Source organism: Etheostoma cragini, chromosome 3, assembly GCF_013103735.1.
Source record: "Etheostoma cragini isolate CJK2018 chromosome 3, CSU_Ecrag_1.0, whole genome shotgun sequence".
In the NCBI taxonomy this organism is placed as follows: Eukaryota; Metazoa; Chordata; class Actinopteri; order Perciformes; family Percidae; genus Etheostoma; species Etheostoma cragini.
Genome location: NC_048409.1, coordinates 27,574,813 through 27,598,576, shown reverse-complemented (window position 1 = coordinate 27,598,576; position 23,764 = coordinate 27,574,813). Strand labels below are relative to the sequence as shown.

Genomic DNA, 23,764 nt, shown 5'->3' with positions numbered 1-23,764 from the left:
ACAAATGAATCTAGCAAGGCACATCAACGTTTCCTTAAAATGATAACAAAAGGTGATCTTCGACGTTTTGCAGTATTTTGCATACGAGAAATTTAGCTTTTGATGGTATTGCTCACAATGTGCTTACTCATACAAAACAAACAATATATACACACTATCAACAGAAACAATATAGACAGGTTGAGACAACAGTGCAATGAAGAGTGCAAAGTATGCAGGAGTCAATTTTAATTATGATAGTTATTATTATTTTAATTAAGGAGCATAGTGCAAAGGTTGCTGGAATAAATAGTATTTTGTTATATAAGTAATATATTACCATATGATAATATAAGTATTTTATTTCATTACCATTATTATTATTATTATTATTAATTATAGAAGACATGTAGTGTATATTCCATATGAAATAAGACACAATAAGATTTTTTTAAAATGATTATGAAAGGAATACTGTGTCTTACGAGTCAAACTCGGGGGCTTATTTTACCCTCCGTATTCCTCATTCGGCAACTTCCGTGGAAAAAGCGTAGCAGAATGTTATTCGTCGTGACGTCATCATCGGGGAACCCCGCCCCCTTTGCTTTCTCTTAGGAGAAGACACTCGGCCATTTTAAGTTTATCAGTCGTCATTTCACATCGCTACTGTAGGACGGAGAACGTCAGGACTCAATTTCATCATATTTCTCTTACAACTGTGGTGGAGAATTGCCTACTATGAACTGAAACTCTTCCTAAAATCAAAAACAAGTAGATCCCAGTGTCGAGTTGTAATTTTTTGCACCTCAATGTAGCTAGAGGAAATGGCTGTGGAAAGCATGACTGTCCATCCAAACTCCCCAACTACCAACCACGAACACAACAGTCTCCTGACTGACGAAAGGTCGAGTAATTCTACAATCATATTTAAATGAAATTATTTATTTGTCCTGTGCTTTTACACAAAAAGCCCGGGGTTTCTTTTTTTCTGTCAGAGGGATTAAACTCGCCTTTTTCTGGAAAACGAGTGCAGAGGTAAAGAACGCCATGTTGACACGACACCGCCAACTGGGACGCCAAATGGCACTTGGGATAATAACGTTGTTATTCCCTGTATTTTATTACGTTATCACAATCAACGATCAATCGACTCAAGCCAACTTGTCTGAAGAAAAAAAGACGAGATTGAAACAGCTGATTAATCAAACTTCCAACGCCTTTCAACGGTTAAAAAGCATCGCTTAATTTCTTGCCCATTGTTGACAACACTTAACTAATTTACTTTAATTCAATTAAGTGTTTCTATGGTAACAATTACTTGTAATGCCGCAAATGCCAAAAATCATTGTCTTTTGCTAACGACGGCCTAACTTCAGGCTAACTTAGCAACATGGCTAATGTTACCAACGAATCCAACTGACACGAGCGAGAGGCTAAGCTAACGGCTAATGTTTTTTGATAAGGGTAATTTTGACGTTTCAAATCGCCGCATCGTTGAATTAAACATGGCGTTTACTAATATGGTGACACCAGCTTGGTGGATGTAATTCAGTATGGGCTACTAACTGTTAAAGTATCTTAACTATAGTCAAAGCAACGTGTCGCTCCATTAACGTTAGCTTTAACGTTAAGTTGCGCACTTAAAAATAGTCGAGTCGTCGTCTTTCTGCCTAAAAACACACTAGTAAGAAAGCTTATTTTAGCTCCCGATCTCCCTGAGATGATTGGGATTTATTCCCCTCGAGTCTTAAATGCTAGCTATCTTTAAATTAATATTTTTTACAAGTCAGTTTTGTATCGTGTTACACTAGTTTAGCCATCTGTCTTAAACCCGTTTGTGCAGCCTGCTGTCATGGATATTTGTCTAACCTATCCCTTTTATTCACAGTCGTGCCCACACTGACTCGTCCCAAACATCCACAAATGTCCCCAGAAAATGTGTAAAACGTCTGCAAAGCATCCCAGAAGTGTTTCAAGTCAAACACAAAGTTCCCTTTTTCCACAGTCCCCAGTTGGCAAGTGTGCTGTATGTAACTCAGTTGGCCCCATTTCCAAGTCCCACAGACCCTAGTAGTGTCCCTAAAAGATTAGGGGAAATCATTTTTTTCAATGTTTTTGAGTGCAAAATGTGAAGGAAACCTGTCACAGTAAGTATTCCCCATTTTAATCATGGCCCTTTGCTTCTAGAACTATTGAGTAATGGACTCACCCACTGAGCTAATAATGTACCATAATGCATAGTAAATCCTTTGATTCAATCATCCTTAATAGACAATATTAATCATGTACTCTGTTGAACTTTTAGGATTTCTCACAGTTGTCTGCTTGTTGTTCGGAGATGTTAACCATTAGTTTGATGTAGTTAATGGATATAAATGGAAACCTGAATTGTACTGCACTTAGCAGTACATTGGTAGCCTACTTGTGTGGGGTCTGATAACAGTTTTTTCTCTCACCGGCCTAATAAGCCAAAATGTGTGTTGGTAAACTATTAACTTGTAAGTTTACACTGACCTGTCATTTTTTGGCTGAGCATAGACAAGTTTGGGTGGTGTTTGTTTGAGTTTTAAGTTTTTCCTTAAACTGGCACATTGTGGGCAGCAGATGACGTGTGTATAGTATCTAGACAGACCAGAGAGGCCATCAGCCTGTAGTGAACCCCACTCACTCCCTATTCAGAAAACCTGCTTCCATAATACAGTGAAATCCCTGAGCTATGATAGAGAGGCCTCTATTGTGACAGGAGAGTTATCCTTGTGACAGGTCTGTGGGCCTGACTCTCAGGTTTTAATTAACAGGCCAGCTTCATCGACCATACCAATTGTGAGGCAGAGGAGTGACTTGGATGTTGAGGTGACACTTCTGAGTTTTGGGGTTTAAAGCCGATAGCTGGTGAAAGACAAAGAACCTTTTAGAGTTTAGCAAATTATTTGAGGCAGGGATAGAAAAAGTTGACAAGCTCTTCAAATTTTAAGCTATTTTGAGGAAAATTGCTGAATCTGATACTGACCTTTGGCAATAAGTTGCAAATCGAATGAGGAAAGTTGGTAAAAGTAACAGATTCTTTTTCAGAAAGAGCATAGTTTATTTTGATTTCATTCTGTCTTTTGTTCCAGAGCAAAAGCAAATGAGCCCAAACATGAAGGCAGATTTTGTTTGTTCTAGTTTGTGTTTTATGACAAACAGCAGATAACAGGAGTTTGTTCATGGAGCAAATCCATGTTTTATACCTGTTCTCTATTCTAAAAAACAACAACCGGTTTACTGAATTATCTGGGTAACTTTGCTGCATAAGACCTGCAGCTCCCTTGAACCTGGATCTTCTCCAGCCAGAGTTAGCCAGAGTAAACTCACCTCTTGGAGCAGACCACTGATGGTTTTTTAGTCTCTGCAGTGGCTTCAGACTCATTTAGAAGATTTTCTTAAGTTCACAACCACTAAAAGGACTTCCCTACAATGTTAAAATGATGATTTTTTTACTATGAATTTGTTTTCGTTAAGTTCCAAGGATGTAATGAAGTGATGAATGCACTGGTAGTTGGAAACACTGGACTGTATGGTCGTGAATGTATGGCTCTGCAAACAATTATGTTGTTCAGAGATACAGCGATGAAGCACAGATCACTAAGGCTGATCGTTGTGCTCGCCCCAGAGGAAGGCGCTTAGATAAAGCTGGCACCTCTTCTCATAAAATTATGCCTAGAAGGGAAGGAAAACATGGTACGGGCTAATATTAATGCTAAGATTATTCCTTGCTTTTGAGCTTGTTGAACTAACGTCCTCACTTTCAGAAGTGCCTCCCACCCCCAACTCGGCCACAGCCCACAGTCACTGCAGGAACAGACCTGCATGTGATCCATGTCAATTAGGATCTCATGGTCCTGCCTGGGCAGTGGACCACAGTCACAACACAGCAGTCATTTATTGTCAGTCTCTCAAATACTGCAGTTGAAATTTGGGATCCAGCCATCCTCGGATAGTTTTTGGGTTTGACGTGTGTGTATGAGTTGTAACTGACTATTTGAAATAGAAATTACATATGACACTTGTGTAGGTAGACCTGATATGATGGCTTGTGCAACAAGAACATTTAATTTTCATGTCTTTCAAAGGATGTGGTTCGAACCAATCCGAAAGGCACTGAAAGGTTTTTGACTTGAAGGATTTTCTTAAAGTTGTTTTAAGTGCAGGTAATGCATGTGAATTGTGCATAATATTAAGTCATAATTTATATTTGATTACTTTCATGTGTCAGCTTGTTTAGCTGATGACATTGACAGTCAGATGTGTAAGCCAAACTGGCCTTCTTTATAGCCCCATTGTGATGGATTTTCAGTCTTTTGTTGTTGTTGCTTATTTGGATGTTTTTTGTACTAGTTAGATCGTCAGGGTTCATACTTAGTTGTGATAGTTTGAAAAATGCTTAATTTACTAACAAATACACAATCTTGCATTTTATGCCCCCCTGACATGAATCACCAATTGCAGTACACAGTGTTTGTCTCTCCAACAGTGCGTTGAGTGTTTTTTCTAAGATTAAAAATACATAGCCTTGTAATCCCGTGGAAATGATGCTGCTCTAAAGTGGCTGTATTTGAAAAACTTAAAAAAAATAAAACAGCAGGCTGGAATTGCCTCTACACGGCTCTCACAGCCCCCTCCCCAGTTCGTGAAATACCTACATTTCTTTTGCATGAACGTGCGGCCGGTCCGGACTTACAAAACAAAGAGCAGTGAATCTCAGACTGCAACACAACAGAGGGAGGGGGACTTCATTCTCTGCTCACGAGGCCTTACTCCACTGTCTCTTTACACGGCAGATATCTGTTTGCTGCTATATTTATCTATTGAATGCCAACTTTTAACAGTGCCGCTCGCTGCGGAAATTAGGAATCCTTAAACACTAGACCTCTAAGGTCAAGCATCTGCACTCGTTTTCTCATCTGGGGCCGCTAAAAAAACAACCTTTAAATGTTTTTTATCATCATCACAATGTCAACTTGTGAGCTAAACACATCGCAAAAGACATATTGCACTCAGGGTTGTTTTTGTTATTCTAAAGAGTATCTGTAGAAACTTGAACTTTAAAATGTAACTATTATTTCTTAACGTGTTTTAAACAAACAAGTCTGTATTTTAGCAGTATACTAACTGGGGCAAAAATGCCAAACTGAATACACTTTAATATGTTAATTAATGGGAAGTAAAGTCGTTATTGATAATTAACAACGTCCTTGCATATTTTCCTGATGACATGCAATTAAAAAAAAAAAAATGTCCAAAACAACTTTGGCTGGTGGACTGAGCCTCATCCCATTAGAAGATGACTTATGTAACTAACTTTCCGCCTTGTGTGTCCCGACATATACAGGCCAGAGGATGGAGAGCTGGAGGAGGGCGAGCTGGAGGATGATGGGGGTGATGTGGAGGAGGTGGAGATCGGTGGAGGTACGTCGGCAGCAGCAGGAACAGGAGGAGAAGGCGGCGGCGTAGAAGGCGGGGATGAAGCGGGCGGAGGAGGTGAAGCGGGAGGAGAAGAGGCTGGGGAGAGGTCTCAGCGAAGCAAGGAGCGCCACGCCAGCAGCAATTCAGACGAGGACAGATCCCACCGTCGCAAGAGGAAGAGGAAGAAGGAGAGGGAGCGAGAAAGGGAGAAGAGGAGGTCCAAGAAAAAACGCAAATCCAAACACAAAGTAAGATTGTAGCTATCGAACTGAAATAGACCCACGTTCACACCCTTCTGTCTTGATTCAAAAAGTATGAACCTGTGTCTTTCTAAATTGCTACCATCTTTTCTTTGAATGTATTTCACTCTCTCTCTCTCTCTCTCAGCGTCATCCATCCTCTGATGATGACCACTCTGACTTCAGTGACGACTCTGACTACAGTCCCAGTGAGAAGAGGAAGTACAGAGAGTACAGTCCACAGTACCCCCCTCCAGTAAGTTTAAAGAACTAATGTTCCTCACTCTTGACAATCCTCGGTACATTCATCTCAGTCAAATGTTTCTCATGTCCCTTTCAGTATTGCTGATATGTCAATATGCAATAATGTTGTGCGTAAAGTAAAATCACCTGATGCGTTTCCTCGTCTATAGTCTCATGGGGGCTACGGCGGCTCAAAGAAGGGCACCTACATGAAGATGGAAAAGCAGAGCTACGCCGGCTACGATGATTTTGAAGAGGACAACTTTGAGGGAGAGGAAGAGGAGGACATTGGGGATGAAGACTATGATGACTTCACCAAGGAGCTCAACCAGTACCGCAAGGCCAAGGAGGGAGGAGGCGGCCGCGGGCGAGGTGGGTCCACGGCAGCCGGGTTAAAGCTGTCCAAGTTGAAAAATAGACTCGGTATGTTGCACATTCTCCTGCTTGTTAAATATTTGCCCAGCTGGGATTTAATCCAGTTCTCAGTGTGATAAAGTGCCTAAACTGGGATACACCAGATGGCAGCTTTACATCTATGCCAGATGTTGGGGAAAGGTCCTCTGTTTGTTCCTATTTGTTTATTTAGGCATAATATTACACTCTGGCCATAAGGCAAGTAAACCAGTTTTTCAAAGCATTTGCCACTGTGTTGAAAGCTTGGTAACATATTCGTCCCCATGATCCTGCTGTTTTGCTCTTCACTTCAGTTTCATTTGCACATGTATGGACAGACAAAGTATCTTATTTGCCAAAAGGTTCTTATCAAATTCTACAGATAAGTGACTGACTTGCCTCTGTAGCTCACACGTTTCATTTGTCTCTGTGTCTCTGCAGGGGGCAAGGGTCGCATGAAAAACCAGAGAGGCCGTGGAGGAATGAGGGGAGGGCGGAGGGGAAGAGGAGGAAGCAGAGGAAGAGGAGGTCGAGGAGGAGGTGGAGGAGGAGGAGGAGGAGGAGGAAAGATGGGAGGAGACAACGACGATGGAGAGGGCTATGGAGAAGACATGGAGGTGAGGGACATAATTCATGTACCCTTTTGTCTATTTGCTTTGGTCAAAGTCCAGGACATAATTTGTTCTTCACTTGTTGTATTTTGTGTATTTGCACAGTTTTCCAAAATTTATTTCACATGGAAAAATGCCAATGAATAAAAGAAAGTTGGAGCCCTCAATTTCCTTTTATTCTTAGGTCAACAAATACTTTATTTGGTGTTAAACAAACAAGAAACATCTGTCTATCTATCTAGGAGGAGTAATTATTGTACAAATGGAAAAATACCTAAAAATCCTTGTAAACCAATTTTAAGTCCTTTGCAGTGTTCCGTCCCCCCAAGTGACACTCATTACGTGATACATGTTAATCTGTCCCTACAGTACGGAGATGATGACTATGACAACATGGGTGGTGGTGGTGGAGATGATGACTACGAGGACTACTCGAAAGAACTTAATCAGTACAAAAAGTGCAGAGGCAGAGGTGAGTTTGCACCTCAGTTCATTTTCCAATTTTGTGTGTGTGTCCAGGACCCGGATGAATCCAACATGTTAAATAAATAAATCAGCCTGTTTGTGGAAATCTACAGGTAAGGTAGTCACTAAGGAAGCTATCCACATACTCAGACTGAAACAGGATTTATAAAATCATGCCAACACCTTTTATTTTAAGTAGTATAAAGGCTTTAAGCCGTCCACACGTTACTGTAGGCTCAATTTGATAGGCAACTTGATTTTAGACAATAGGCTTCATGTAATAGGGGGTCCCTGATCCTACTCTCTTTTCAGTTACGGGGTCCTTGGCTTAAAAAACGTTGACGCCCCCTGGTCTACACAGTTCCTTCAGTTTGCACCCGTTTAGAGGAGGAACAGACTTACTGTCTGTGCCTGACAGTGTTGACCATTATGTCGCCCAAAAATTCACTCACTCTTTCTTTGACTTCTGCTCTAGGAGGTAAAGGTGGCCGCGGACGAGGGAGGGGTAAAGGAGGGCGGGGTATGCTCAGAGGAGGACGGGGTCGAAACCGCGGGAGAGGAAGAGGTGACATGATGAACGATGACGACAACAACGGGGACATGGACAACGGGGTAAGGCTTCTGTAATGCTGTCATCTCTCCGCCCAATCAGCTGTTCCACTTTGGGGCCCCATTGCCCCCAGCACAAATTCCTTCATATTTATTAGATTTAGGGAATAAAAAGTCACTTTTCTTTCTTACTTATTGCTTGACACTGGTCTTTTCTTCTGTGTACTTAGGACGGAGTTGGAGCAGGCGATGGACCTGGACCAGGGAGGAGAAATCACAATGAGAAGCACCAGGATAAGAAAGGAAAGGCCATCTGCAAGTACTACATCGAGGGACGATGCACCTGGGTAAGACCGCACAAATGTTGCAGTTTGGACTGAAGGACCAGGAGCTTTGTTATTGAGACACAATCATTTTTTAATGCTACACTTTCACCGGCTGCTTTCCAAATCCATTTCTTGAAAAATTTAAATTGTTGATTTTTTTTGTTGATTTTTCAGTGACTTTTCTAAATCGTCCATGCTCAATAGAGATTCACAGTAAATTCAGAAAATGTGTAGTTTAGTTTTGTCACAAGGTTTTGGACAGGTCTTTCTTAATTTTAAAGGTTTTGATATAGATTTCCCCCAAAAGACAGAATTTTGGAGATTTCAACAGCTTCAATAGCCTCAGGAACCTCCATGGTCTAATAAAGGGTTAAATTCAAATGGAAATGGGGCACCAGTGAACTGCAGCAAGATATTATGAATGAGGCTTATACAACCCTGGAGGGAAATTTCTACATTTAATAAGACGACACAAAAAATTGAGCAAATAAAGAAAAATATTTGTTATTCATTTTATCCACTCGGATCTATAGGTAATCTATAGGCAGCGGTCTCTCATGTCGGATATTCATATTCCATTATGTCATTTTCAATCACCAGGGGGACCACTGCAACTTCAGCCATGACATTGAGCTGCCCAAGAAGAAGGAGCTTTGCAAGTTCTACATCACTGGATTCTGTGCCCGAGCCGACCACTGTCCTTACATGCATGATATCCTTCACTAGTGGCCACGCAGAGAGACTCTTGATTAGTACAAGGGCATTATGTGTACATTAAAGCTGAAATTATTGCATTTTATCCCAGAATTCAATTGAGGTCATCCAGAAAATGGGGTCTGTTTCAGTTTTCTGTCCAGTGTTTTTTGTGAGTGTCTCTCCTTGACCCCCTTGCTACGTGAATTCCCCTGTAAGCTGTTCCACACCACGGGGAACTGTGTCAACGGCGACGAATGCATGTTCTCCCATGATGCCCTCAATGATGACACCCAGGACCTGCTCAACAAGGTACTTCTCTCGCCTATTTTCTGTTAACTATGTAGATCTTTAAAAAGCCTGAAAAATATTTCTTATTATATTTATGTCCAGGTTCTTTAAAGATCAAAAGAACAGTCAAGCTTTTTGATTTATACAATTTGCTGGGCGAGTTCACCAACAGCATTTTGTTTGGGCTGGGACGAGATATATATATATATACATATATACATATATACATATATACATATATATGTATATATGTATATGTATATGTATGTATGTATGTATGTATATATGTATATGTATGTATGTATGTATAGTATGTGCGCGCTTTTGTCCCGATTTGATTCTTTCACTATACATGGGTGCCACTTCGATTTGTATTGCAATTTTCATTTATTGCAATTTTCTTTTCCTTCTTTAAGAAAAACAAAATAATACACTTCCAGAGACAATATATCATGAGACATTTCTATTTGGTAATAACATAACATGTCTTTTCTGCTTTTGGTCTGTTTTGCTGGAAATGGATATGATGTAGTCACTGATGGCGGTGCAGTGTAAACGGGAAAATATTTAGGTGGATCAAAAATAAACCAAAAATTATATTGATAGTGGGAAAAAAAATCAATTTAATAACAATGAAAAATTGCGATACATATGATTTTTTCACATTAGGAATTTTAATTCCTAATGTTGGATTTTATAAAGGCTTGAGAAATCATTTCAGATAATTTCTTTGTTGTTTAGATGCTGGAGGAGGATGCAGAGGCCGGAGCAGAGGATGAGAAGGAGGTGGAGGAGCTGAAGAAGCAGGGGATCAACCCTCTCCCCAAACCCCCTCCTGGAGTTGGCCTCCTCCCCACCCCCCCTCGGCCTGTTCCTCTAGAAGCCAACACAGGTTCTGGGGACTTTGGTGGGCCTCCGCTGGCTGACTTTGGGGGTCTTTCTGCGCCTAACCAGGGGCCCATTTCTAACAAAGGTCCCCCAGGACCAGGGCCTATTCCTGGGCCCAACCCCTGTGCTGGTCCCCCTCTCCATTGCCCTGATGGAAATCCCTTCCAAGGCGGACCCCCAAATCCCAGTGGCCCCCCTCCCCACATGGGCCCCCCACCTCCTTGTGGTGGAGGGGGAGGTGGCATGGGGAAGAAGATCCCCTCACTGTTTGAGATTAAAGTTCAGCCAACGGGACAGCTGGCTCACAAACTGGCCGTCAGGTAAGAAGTCAGAAAACAAACAAAAATCAAGAATAAAAGATAATCTTTTTATAATCACATCCGTAGACAATGCAGCTGGGGATCTTATCAAAGAGTTCAACTGTCAAAAAAAGTGGGTTAGTGGCTCAGTTTATGCCAGCTCTAAAGCCTACAGGAGTGTTAAAAGGTGGATCTAAAGCCTACAGGTGATCAGTGTTTATTACTCTAAAGATAGATTTTCAATGGAGTACTCCTTTTTTTTTATGTAACTAAATGACATTACATTACATATCCATAGTACTTCTAAAATACATCTTAGTATAGTGTAGTTCTAGTACAAGGTACCGCAAAAACTACAAAATGGTTCCAGAATCAGTAGATGATTTAATGAAGTGACTGTACGTGTGATGTTGTGAATCCTAACTCCTGCTCTCCCTCCTGTCAGAGGCCAGACTCCCAGTGGCAACCAGGGTCAGACTGCAGCACCTGGACCCCAAGGGGCCCCTGGTGCCCCTCCCCCTTGCTTCCCTGCTCCCCCAGGCATGATGCCCCCTGACATGCAGAACATGGGACCCAACCTTGGGATGAACCAGGGGCCCCCCAACATGGGCCCCGGCGGACCGCCCATGATGGGCGGATTTGCGTCTGGTGACGGACCTCCACATGGAGGTGCTATGCCTCCAGGTCCTCCTCCGGGCGGAGGAAACTTCTTCAACAACTTCTTCAATCAGGACAGTATGAATATGGAGGGAGTGGTGCAAGAAGGTGAGAGTCAGTTTACATTTAATGTTTCAAGTTAGAAAAATCAAAGTTATTGTTTCTGTACTCTGACACCCGCTGTTCCCTCTCAGGTGACAACTACCAGGGTTTTGCCGGTATGGACGAGAGAGGAGGAGCGGGGAACGGTGGTCATCAGTCGGGTGGCAGTCAAGACAGCTCTGCTAATGGAGCCTCAGCCAATCAAGGAGGGATTTCTGTGCCGGACTTCCTGCCTCCGGCGCAGCGCGTCCTGTTCATGAGGATCCAACAGAAGCAGCAGGAAGAAGAGGAAAGAGCTCGCAGGATGGCTGAGGGAGGAGCGGAGAAGAGTAGAGACATGGAAGGTAGAGGAAAAGCATCTGCACCTGTTTGTCTTTCCATTCATTTTGAATGGGGTAGTGGGTTTAGGCTGCGGCGGTGGTTGCCACAGGGGGGCACTACAAAAACAAAGAAACACAAGCACTAAACTGCATGGGACCTTGTGTAATAGCTGAATGTTTCCTGCAACAACCAAGCACTTGCTATCTCTCTCTCTCTCTCTCTCTCTCTCTCTCTCTCTCTCTCTCTTTCTCTTTCTCTTTCTCGCTCTCTCTCTCCTGTGATCTTGTCACACCTCTAGAAAACAGTAGTTGTGAAATATAAAGTCTACTTGTGTTTTGTTGGGGGGTTTAAGAACAAAAAAGGATGTCATAAAAATAGGCCGTTTCATTGACACATTCCCAGCTGCATTTTCTTTTTTTTTTAATTCTTTAAAATAAAATCAGGAAAGTTCTACAAAAAACTATATTTATGTCAACAAGAGTTGAGAGAATGTAATTCAATGGCCAAGTTCACTGTAATGCACATTACATTGATGTGTCTGTCAGTAAAATAAGCAAAAAAAAATAAATATACTCTAACATGTGCGTCCTTCATTCCTAGGTGACTCCGGGAACTGGTACTCCAGTGAGGATGAGGATGGCGGAGGTAGTGTGACCTCCATCTTAAAGACACTCCGTCAGCAGACCAAGGCTCCTCAGAAATCTGACGCCCCGCTGAGCGACCCTCGCCTCCAGAAGGCCTCCCCTGCCAACGCTCCAGCTCGGCCAGCAGACCCCCGCTTGGCTCGGGACCCACGTCTGGCACGTGCTGGAGATCCGGCCGACTCCACCCACGCAATACCCGCTGTATCTTCCTCCGGACCGCCTGCAGACCCCAGGCTAGCCCGGCTAACTACTGCTGGTTCCGCCGGATCCACCTCCCACTCGCATCCTGCTCCTAAACCAGAGCCTCCTCTCGTCTACAAACCCCCGCCGCTTACAACCCCGGTAGCGGAGGAGGAGGAGACGGAGCGGGTTCTACGGGATAAGCCGGTGCCGATTCCCCTGGACCCGCTCATGGGTATGGCTCTGAGAGACCCACGCTCGCAGCTGCAGCAGTTCAGCCACATCAAGAAGGATATTCTTCTCCACATGCCGGCCTTCGCCAAAGCCATCACCTGGTCCCCTGAGGATCTTCTTCCTCTCCCCATACCCAAGCAGGACCTCCTACCACTCCCACCAGGCATCCCTCCAGTCTCCTCCATAGACCCACGTCTGACCCGCACTAAGCAGCCGCTCCAATCATCGCTCCCTCACTCACAGCCTCCTCCTGTCCAGCCTCCTCCCTCCTCTTTGGACCCCCCTGCTCCTTCTTCCTCCACCTCCTCCCTCCCAGATTTTGAACTCCTGTCTCGTATCCTGAAGACTGTCAACTCCAGCCCGTCCCAGACCCCCTCCCCTCCCCTCTTAACCGCCCCTATTGCCCCTATGTCGCTGCTGGGTCCACCTCCCCCCATGCCTATGCCTCCCCCACCTGCAGAAAAGCCCGTTGACCCCCGTATGTCCCGTAAGATCCTCGCAGATCCACGTCTCCAGCCCCAGAAGTCAGCACTTAAGCAGCCGTCTGACCCTGTGCCTCCTCCCGTCTCCTCTACTTCTCCAGCATCAACATCTAGCTCTTCTCCCCCAACAATCGCCCCCTATGACCCAAGGCTGCTCTCCTCAGGTGGGGCAGGCCGCAGTGTTGGCGTCGGGGCACCAGGGGGAGCCAGTGTGCTGAGCAACATCAGTCTGTATGATCCTCGGACTAACAAACCAGGCAGCCCTGGTAGCAGCAGTGGCTCGAACAACTCCCCCAACTCAGCCAGCACAGAGTCCAAACCCAGTGAGCCCCCGGCAGGTAAACCTAAGTCTAAGGAACCCCTGTTTGTTCGGAAGTCTGCGTTGGACCAACCAGAGCCAGAAAAAAGTGCAGAGCAAGGAACCGATCGATACAACAGCTATAACAGACCCCGGCCTAAGCCTGCACCCTCACCCAACACAGCTGCTCAGGGAGGGCCGGCGGCAGCAGCTGCTGGCGCAGGCCAGGGGGCTCCGGGAGCTGCTGGGGATCAGGGGCCTGCGGGAGTCCACAGCCTACCAGTGTCCTCTTTATTTGGTGTGGTGAAGCAGGCGGCCAAGCCAGGCGGGACCGGCAGCCCCTTTGGAGGCAACAGTCCGGTGCAGTCTGACCAGGCGACCACAGAGCAAGACAACGCATCGCTGAAGGACGTTTTCAAAGGCTTTGACCCCACAGCCTCGCCCTTCTGCCAGTGACCCCCCCCCCTCCCCCGACCATTGAACCCTAAAGCCCACCATGTGGTCGGCCAATGGCTTGTTTTAACATTTTTGGACACTGAACAGATCAGTGAAAAGGAGAATGAAAAGCGCACTGAGGCAACTGCCTGTTAAGACTGGTTGTTACTGATGTAACACAACATGTTACACAAACAAACATACACACACACTTTACCACAGTGTTGCAGATTCAGATTCTATAAAAGACTCTTGGGTTATGGGAAGGGTTTATCGTTAAATCTCTGAAGCTCTATTTTAAAAAAACATATTGATGTATAAATAAATGTATTCTCCTCTTCTCAGTGCTTAAAGAAAACCATTATTCAGACATCAGCAAAAACAAATTCATATGAAATGAACGTGTTAGCTTCACATCTTTTTTCATTTTCATTTCAGTTCCTTAATTTTCTCCTTACATTTAGACTGGTTGATGTGCTTGTCAATATTTTTGGGCAGTCAAAGTAGACTATGCATTGTGCAACAGATGAAAAGATGGGATTTAAATGTTTCCCAACAAAATATTGCTTATTTGTGGTGTTTTGTGATTAAAAGAACGACACTGACTGAGCGGCATCTCCTTTAACACGGTTGCCCATCTGAAACAAATGACCCTCTACAGCACTGCCTTTGTATCTCTTTAACCCCTGTGCAAAAGATTTGTCATATTACAGCATACATGTTTTCATTACAACTCACCATGGCACATTTGCTGCAGAAACAATTGCAAATACCTAAACTTAAATCTATATTCTGTTTTTTTTGTATTTATTTTTCTTCTTTGCACTGTTGGTTTGTGTCCTCCGAGACCTGTATTCATGTTTTCAATGTCTGTAGCTCCTACAGCTGTCCATATACGGTTTTATTTCAGGTATTTAGCTCTTACCCAAAAACGGGTAACTGCCGGTACAGGAAGTGACTTGTGGTCTTTCAGTACTGCCTCTCTAACCACTACGCCACTGTTACTTTTTTTTTCTCGTTTTTTTCCTTCGGCAGTTCTTTTGCTACAGGGAGAAAAGTCTTTCATGTGAAGATTTTGTTTTATCTTTCTGTTAAAAATGGAGAGTTCATAAATGACAGCTTCTGTAGCTTTAAGGAAGAAAAGATGGAAAATAACCCCACGTCCCTCTACAGTGGCAGATTTTAGCTTTATGCCATTGCATCAGTGGAGGTCATTAAAAAGTGTTTTTCCCCTGCTGAAAGGGTTGCCTTAAAGGTGCAACCTGTAATTAGTCAGCTGGCTAATAAGAATAGGACACTTTGATTCACTGATTCAGAATTCACCTTCTAGCCTTTAGTTATTTATTAGTTTTTACTTTGATTTTATTAACTAATTTGTTGCAAATGGTTAAAAAAAACAGGACAGGAGTTCTGAGAGTGGTTGGCTTTAGTGGCTGCTCACAGTGTGACAATCATAAACTAGACTTGGACCTACAAATCAATTCATGCATGAATCTCGTGTCAATCTGTGCAGGTGATGCCTCCATATGGTCAGTCTGAGCTCTGCATAAAGAGAAAATTAGGTGAAAATCTTAACATTACTTCTGTTTCAAAACAAATATTCAACACAGACTGAACCTGGTTGTTTTTTTCACTCAGGCTTGCAGCTAAAGAAGTGCACATGTTCAGAACATCTTTTCTCCAGAACCTCCCTTCATAGTTTCTACCCCTTCACCATAAATATCAGAAGTCATGCGTCTGAATCTGTCTGAGGATAAGCAGTTATTCTCGTTTTGCCGGGTTTTATTCCCAGGCTTGTTTGTAAATCTTTAAACGTGGGGTCACGGTCGAGGAGCTCACTAGAAGTTCCAGACTTCCAGAATGTTTCAGGATTGCCGTCGACCGTCTTGTGTATGAATGTTGATCATTTTAATTTATTTTTTTTATACTTGGGTAAATATACTTCCTCATTTGACATTTTTGAACTGAATCATTTTATATTTCAGAAATATGTGATTGCCGCTCACATCAGTGAGACGTAGGCAGCCTTTGACAGTGTGAAGAGAGGAGAAAGATGTATTTTTTTATTTGGTTTTGTGTGTAGAGATTCAACCTAACAATATATTCACTCTTGTCCTCCTGTCAGGCCATGAAAAGGCTTGTTGGAAGGTTGACTGTCAGCAATAGCAAGCGTGAAATTGTCTATGTTCTTTCCTCATGGCTTTGTTTGTTTTCAATTTTTTTTATGTCAATATGACAAGTATCCTGTCTTTGGAGGAATGGAGTTTTCTAACTGTACACTGTAGGTTGTTAAAGTATTTAAATAAAGTTGATAAATGATCAACCAGTTAAATTTGTTTTACCTTAGTTCCTTTATTTGACCAGTTTATATTTATGAAGCCATGTTGTTGCCTAAATCAAAATCAAAAGAAACATGCTCCTTCCTCTGGCGTCACCCTCAGACTAAACATAACATGTCCCCCTACTTGCATTCAGATTCTAAGAAGTTATTTCCATCTTCTATCCATGCAACAATTTTCTGCAATAAATAGGACAGCGTCACATTGACGCTAGTGTGTCTACATACTGTAATCCAGTTATTTTTACAGTCTGTTGACAGCAGAAACTGCTAAAGATGTAAAAGCTGTCATGTCTGTCATACCAGGCAAAAAATAAACATTTTTTTTATTTTATTTTGTTCCCTAGTCATCTAAAACAATGCATTTTAAATGGGTTTGTGGTGGGGTTAATATTTCCTGTGTTTTTTGAATACGCCACTAATGCTTATTATAAACTACTTAGAGAACCAGACGGGTGGGGTCTAGTAAATCAGGACTATTCTGGAGGGTTGACTCTGTGGTCACTGAATTGACCTTTCTTTCCTCTGACTATTTAATGTTCTTCCATTGTTTTGTTACCCTGGCTGTCCGGTTCTCCAGTTAAATCAGAATCCTAGATCTCTTCATCTTTCACAAGCAGGCGTGTTGCTGTCAGCTATTTTGTTTGACTGTTTATATCTTTTTGTCTTCAGGGCGGATTGAAGCTGCGCGGCTCTCGGCTCGGGCTCTGTGGATTTGGATCAGCACCCCAGCAGCTCGCAGCCTGTTTCCTGATGGGCTACGATCCTCTAGTGACTCACTTCCTGCTCCCCTCCCATCCTGCAACACTGGCTCCAGGAAGACAAACTATTCATCCAGTACCTCAAAGGTTTCCTATCACACACACAAACACGCACACATGCTATGAGCTGCCAGTTTCTTGGCAAGATGTAGTGGAGTAAAAAAAAAAATACAATATTTCCTTCTGAGATGTAATGGAGCAAACTGTAAAGTTACATAAAAGGGAAGTCAAGTCAAGTAAAATACATAAAACAGTAATTGAGTAACTGTACTTAAATTCCTGATGATATGACCGAGGGTGTACTTAACAAACTGGAAACTCAGGGGGAACTTCAAGTCAGAGTCAGCTAATGAGTGATGCAAGCTGAGGTCATAGCAGAGTGGGTGGGTCTCACCACATTCTGTACCTGCTGAATGAATCCTTAAGCTGGGTTGATTCTTGTATAGGGCAACCGTGTGTACAGAAAAACACTGTTATCCGGACAACACTACATGTGTGTGATATAACATCTTATGTTATACAGACAACAGTACGTGTGTGATATAACATCTTATGTTTTCCGCATAACACAACATGTGTGTCATATAACATCTTTGCAGAGACTCGGTTTAATACTCTCGTTATCAAGGTCACACATTCCAGTCGGCTTTCTGGAACAGCTGCATGTAAACAATGGAGATACTATGAGCTAAATTCTGTTTCTTTGACATTGTCCATACTCCTCAGAGAAATATATTAAAAAACACAAACCTCTGTTGCTTCTCTCCTAAGCTGTGAACATTGCCTCACACTATTAATCTCGTACAATAAACAACATAACGACAGCACTGATACTTTACTAACATTGGCTTGCATGTGTATGGGAACCTGAAAGCTGATGTTAGCAATAAAATGGTACCAAAATAACGTAAAACTATTATTACATTGGAAGGAACTCTGACTGACGCTAATTTCATGTTCGGCCACCATAGGAGTTTAAATGCGTTTGGAATAGAAGGGTCTAGAAAGGGAAATTAAGATGGTTGTCATATACAATTTCACCGCTAGATGGGAGAAATTCTTACACAATGTATCTTTAAAGCAGGGCTTCCCAGTGTTTTACTACACGACCCAGAGAGTAGCTGTCATATTTGTGGCGAATCGTTGTGCTCTTACCCAGGTGTGCTGAACCATGAATCCCACTTGATCATAATTAGTTGTCAGCATAAGTAACGCCCCCTTATGGAGCACCATAAAAGACATGGGAATTTATTTTTTTCTGGTGAGCACAAGATACTTTTCTCGTGAGCATGTGAAAGGATCTCATGCGAAAGAATCTCATGCTTATGAGAAACCAATCTGAAGCTAGCATGATGATGCTAACAAAGTACTGGTAACGTCACCGCATGAAATTGATCAACAGTAACCTTCTCATCCTTTAGTTTGTTAATGACACTGTCAGGTACATTTCTTTTCTTTTTTAGGAAGATGAATACCTCCTCCTTGGCAGCCATTCTTACTGTTTTTCAGATTGGTTTCTCGTGAGCATTAGATATTTTTTGGTGCACATGAGAAAAAATTATAATTCCCCATGTCCCTTTATGGACTCCGTACCCCCTAAACACTTTATGAGGACAGGTGTTTTGAGGAACAACTCTGGTACACGCCCAAGAATCGGAGGGATGCCAGTGAAAAAAGGCTGTCAGAAGGAGGACTTCTGCCATGGTGAAATCACATGTTAAATAAGCTTAAACCTAGTAAATATGATTTTGCAGAGCGTGCCAAAAACCCAGCTAAAACATACAATAAGCAGTTGAATCCAATAAATGAACAAATCCCTTATTTTTTTTTGCCATTGCTGGGTCTTGGATTTTCCTTTAATGCCAGTACTGATGCTCTGAAAAAAATCACTTTCACTTAAACATGCTCACATTGTGCTTTTTTGCTTGTTCCCTTTCCTTTATTGTGTTTTATATATTTTTGTGTGCATGTTATAGGTTTACAAAGGGAAAAAGCCCAAAGTCCTCCCCAAAGGGACTTACCATCACCAACAGAAAACACTGTTCCCAAACTTCTCCAAACAGCTCTATCGTAGTCCAGCCTTTACTTCCGTGATAACATCACTTTGTAACACACGTTGTAATGCTCGACTAGCTGCTAGCATGGCACGCCCTCATGGTCTGCAACTGACTGGGTCCAAGCTGCTTTGCATGTGCGACTCCACACAAAGAACAGAAATAAGATGCCTCAATCGGTGTGATCATATAATACTAACTTGAAAATTAGCATAAAATGAGCACTTTAAGTATATTTAACACTAAATCCATTTCAATACTGCTGAAGTTCTTCTGCTCAGACATTTTTTGTGGTGGCATCTCTCCGGTTCTTGGGCATGTGTTTGCACATGGGGGGGTGTTACTTGTGAAAATAATCAACAATCTGGTACGTGCATCCAATATATGGAAGTAGGATCCATCGTTCAGTATACCTGGGTAGGAGCAGGTTTGGATGGTTAGAAATGTCTAGTGTATCTGTAGTTGTCTTTTTTATTTTTCTCTCAGTCAATGGAGAGAAAATATAAGAGATATTTAAGAAACTGCATGAAGCCAATTTATTGCTATAAACCAGACAACTGGCCACCCCACTGTATTTATTTTTTATTTCCTTATATCGTAAAGCAAAAAGAGCAAGTGGGACCTTTTCTTGCATGCCCTTCCTCTCATTTACTGTCATTGCTCTACTGTTGCCTGTCCAATAAAGACTAATGACTAATGACAATCAGTTTCTCATGTAAACAGAGGAGGAAAACCAATAGCAACATCCTCAAAGATTTTGATAACTGAGTCTCAGTTCTTCTTCATTATTTTAGTATGACAATAAATTCAACATTGTGATATTTGTGCTTGCAACTTGCAATGTGTTTCGTTGAGCAATGATTTAGAAATATTACTGGTCCATGTTCTCCAATTATCCCGCATTATTCCACCTCTGGTGTTTTCCCACAGTCACCTGAAACACTGACGAGTTGTGTATTCACTGCATCTTTTATCAGTAATCTGCTTAGCTCCCTTTTCAGAGAGGGCTACCTGTGGTGAGTGTATATATAGAAGATCTGATCCTCTTAGAGGATGACTTCAGATGGGATTTGGAGATTGGCGGCCTGTAAGCTGTAGTGCTGTGTCCATGCTTGTGGGGGCGTTGTGTGTCACAACTGATGTTGATGACTGGGCTGAACCTCCAGTCTCCATTCAAAGATGTGTAATGTCGCTCTGTCTCTCTGCTTGTCTTTGTCTGTCTGACTCATTATCCTGGAAATCACTGCTTCATGAATGACACCGGGGTTTATTCCACACCAAAGACTTACTCAGAATTATAATAGTAGGAATTACCATTAAAGACCTTCTTGGCTTAAAATCAATTAAACAGCTCATCTTATGCCACCACATGCGTCAAATGGAAAATAGAAGTAAAGCCCACATTGTTTTCCTGTGATAGTTTTCTCTTCCCGGTGCCCACGCTCTCCAGTCTGCGGTCTGTCTGGGTGTATCTGTGAGCTGCTTGTTGTAAGCTTCTCCAGATAAGAGCGTCTGTTAAATGCCAAGAAATGTACGATTGTAAATTCCTGCCTCCAACTCCCGTTCTGTCTTTCTCCCATTATGTTGGGGGGCAGTTGAGCTGAAAAGCTGACTTCACTTGAACATAACTGACTTTCCAAATTCCGGGAAACTGCATTACAACCTGTGACGAAATCCACTTAAATACATCTGACGTCGCTTCAAGGCTGTACAAAATCTACACAATATTTGAGCTGTTTGATCATCCTGTTTACCGGACTGGTAGGAACGGGTTGTGTCGGAGCTGACATCCCTGCAGATAAACCACCAAATAAAGGTCATCATCGCTATGTTATGACTTGAAAGTTCTTATACAGTGTGGGGAAAAAAGTATTTGATCCCCTGCGTATTTTGGAAGTTTGCCCACTGACAAAGAAATAATCAGTCTATAATTTTAATGGTAGATATCAGCACGGCGTGCATGTGGCTGAAGATGAGCTCAAAAGTCATCTAACCTCATTAGTGGGTTAAATGACCAGAGAGGTCTTTATGATGAACCTCAAACCCACATTATAATTGTTTGAAGGGACTGGATTTGTTGCTTTCAGGAGGTAAAAATCCTATTGTGGTTTGAGCCAACAGAAACAATTATTTTATAAAAACAAAATTGCAAGATGCCGGTTGGAAAGGGCCAACTAATTTCCAACCCAGTGTAATAGTTAGCCTTTTTTTTAAGCTATTCATTTTTCAGCTAGTGCTTTCTGTAAAATTGTGACCTCAGAGTCAGAACAGTCCGTCTGCACAAACACCTCAGAGTCAGCTCACTTACCTACTTAGCTGGTATCTTCAGGGAAAAGTAAGATTTTTAATGTCGCCATGCAGGCATCAATACATTTTCATCTTGAATGAATTGGGAAGAATTCTTAACGTTGCATTTACTCACCTTAGAGCACCCGGTTGGTGGGGTTTACATCATCAGGACAATTTAGTTAAGATCAAATTTGTCAATCACTTAACAATACAATGACTTTGTATATTTAGCAAAGCAACTCCACTGTTTTGGGTACCGATCAAATGATACAATTCTCATATTTTAGAAGTCTGAAGAACTTTATTAATGAAAGAACTTGTTAACATTATTTTCTGCAAACTCTTGTTATGCTTTTTTTATTGGCTGGTTGGTGAAACAAATACAACAGGTTCAGTTAGTTATTTCTTAGTAGAGCTGGTTTCCTTAAAGTTTTTAAATATCCATAAGATTTTGATAAGTTGTTTTCTGTGTGCTCAGAAGATTTTCCCTCTGATCTGATCACCTGACAACGGTTTGTCCAAACACTTTCAGTACTGTACCTTAAGAACTGTAATTAACACTTATGGAAATGTACCTAAACACTTGATGTGTTGAGCGTTTTCACCGCTGACTGTAATTCTCGAGTTGTTCTAGGTCATTTTATTTACTGGATATGTTTTTTCAGGTTGACAATTTCACAGCCAATCAGACAACAAAATAGAACAAATTATTGAACAAAAACATATAAATGACCTCAAGAAATGTAAACAAGTGAAAGTGTCTCATGTGCCCCCCGTTAACATCCATTATTGCATGCACTCAATGGGACATGGAAGTGACAGGGGGGCTGATTTTGCCCATTGCATCCCTCTCTTCCAAGAGTGCTGTACGAAGAAAAATGTTGCCCGGTCAAGGTCTTCTCAGCGGATGCACCAGTGTATGCACAACACATCTGCAGGCAAGCTTCTGTGAACTCCGAAATCCCTTGAAGGTCTCAGCATGGTGATGACTTGTTCCCTCCTGTTTTGTGCTTAGTGTGGCTTGATGACAAGTGGTGTCATAAGGGCTGCTCAAAAACCCCTAAATTAACTCAAAGAAAGTTTAACAGCAGTGGCCAAGCACAGATGTAATGGACAAAAGGGGGATTTGTTTTGTGTAATATTTAAAACAAACTCTGTAAGTTCTATTGTCCATTTTTGAAGTTCTCTGCTGTGTTTGGCACTACTGCAATTTCACAGTCGTTCCCATGTCATCTGAAGATCCAGAGAACAAATGATTGTTTGCTGTTGGAGACACAGATTCTGATTTTTACAGACGTGACAGTGTTCAGTGTGGCCTTCAGCTGCAGAGTTTCTGATGAATAGATCAGCAGTCTGAGGTTGAGATGAACAAACTGACATCACTGTGTTGGTATGTATCTGCTCAACATGTGACAGGAGCCTTTGTGGTAGCCACATGCTTGTGGTGTGTGTGTGTGTGTGTGTGTGTGTGTGTGTGTGTGTGTGTGTGTGTGTGTGTGTGTGTGTGTGTTCCTATACCTCTGAACTGCTGTGCTGAACCTCACACAATTCAGTATTTGTGTCCGCTTGTGTGACTTCATATGTGGGGTGTTTGGCTCCTCATTTACACTGAAGATACATCTCACTTCAGTCTTTTCCATTTAAACCAACATGTACATGCAACTTCACAACAAAATACAGTCATTTGAATCGAACTGTCACAATCATCAAAGTAAATCTGCACTTGCCCATTGTTGCTTTGTGTAATGTGCCTTCGCCACATCCAACAACGGCGGACCACCGGTATGTAAAGTGACGCCAAGCAGCGACTCCACCTTGTCATCTGTCCCACAAATTAGTCACATTTTGGTAATGCCATATTACCTTGCTGTGTACCAGAAATATGTTAAAATATATAGGTAATATATAGGTATCAAATATGTATGAATGAAAAAGGTATTAGTCAGTTTTGTTTTACTCCTTCTCTTGTATTTGAAGCATCATTGACGTAGCCTTTCTCGACAGTTACTGGCCCAGTTAGCGATTTTGCATTTTAATGTGGATGGAGAAACTTTGTAAAAGAAAAGTTAAATTTAGTTTAATTATACTTTATTGTCCCCTCCGGGAAACTTGTCTTGGACTCCGGCGCTGACAACTTTAGCTGCACTTACATTAAAGATCAATAAATAGAAACGGTAAGACAGGGATTGATCAATTAGAACAATAAAAACAGTCAATAAATATAGAAAAAAAAGAAGTTGTGTGGACAGATTTATTGAAAATGTTGAAAAATATTATTATTTTTCAAAATATCCTTTATGTGTAGTCAGGGCCTTAATTGCCCTTTTGTGCTGACCTTGTTTGGGACATCCTGTTCGTTATAAATATGCTAGTTTTTAGTCTGAAGTCTTGTGGATGACCTATAAATACTAGTGTCAATTTGGACATGGACAGATAAACGTGTGTGTGTGTGTGTGTGTGTGTGTGAGAGTGTGTGAGTGTGTGTGAGTGTGTGTGTGAGAGAGAGAGTTGCATTGCGTTGCGTGGCGTGTGTGATGTCCGGATAACA

At 42.1% G+C, this 23,764-nt stretch overlaps 1 protein-coding gene across 3 annotated transcripts; it reads left to right on the top strand.

Annotated features, from left to right (window-relative positions):
- Nucleotides 1-595: 595 nt before the first annotated feature.
- Nucleotides 596-22,170, top strand: zc3h4 (zinc finger CCCH-type containing 4). Of its 3 annotated transcripts, XM_034866024.1 has the most exons (16): nt 596-883; nt 5,351-5,672; nt 5,812-5,919; nt 6,077-6,329; nt 6,741-6,916; nt 7,280-7,382; nt 7,851-7,987; nt 8,155-8,271; nt 8,851-8,962; nt 9,146-9,255; nt 9,976-10,442; nt 10,867-11,186; nt 11,273-11,524; nt 12,102-13,938; nt 16,306-16,311; nt 22,160-22,170. In XM_034866024.1, exons 1-14 carry the CDS (start codon nt 804-806, stop codon nt 13,793-13,795), a joined length of 4,251 nt encoding a protein of 1,416 aa, XP_034721915.1. In that variant the 5' UTR covers nt 596-803; the 3' UTR covers nt 13,796-13,938; nt 16,306-16,311; nt 22,160-22,170. The 3 variants fall into 3 exon arrangements, with proteins under 3 accessions (XP_034721915.1, XP_034721927.1, XP_034721920.1); XM_034866036.1 differs by lacking the exons at nt 16,306-16,311; nt 22,160-22,170 and having other exon boundaries at nt 6,077-6,278; nt 12,102-13,795; XM_034866029.1 differs by lacking the exons at nt 596-883; nt 16,306-16,311; nt 22,160-22,170 and adding an exon at nt 938-2,126 and having other exon boundaries at nt 12,102-13,795.
- Nucleotides 22,171-23,764: the final 1,594 nt, after the last annotated feature.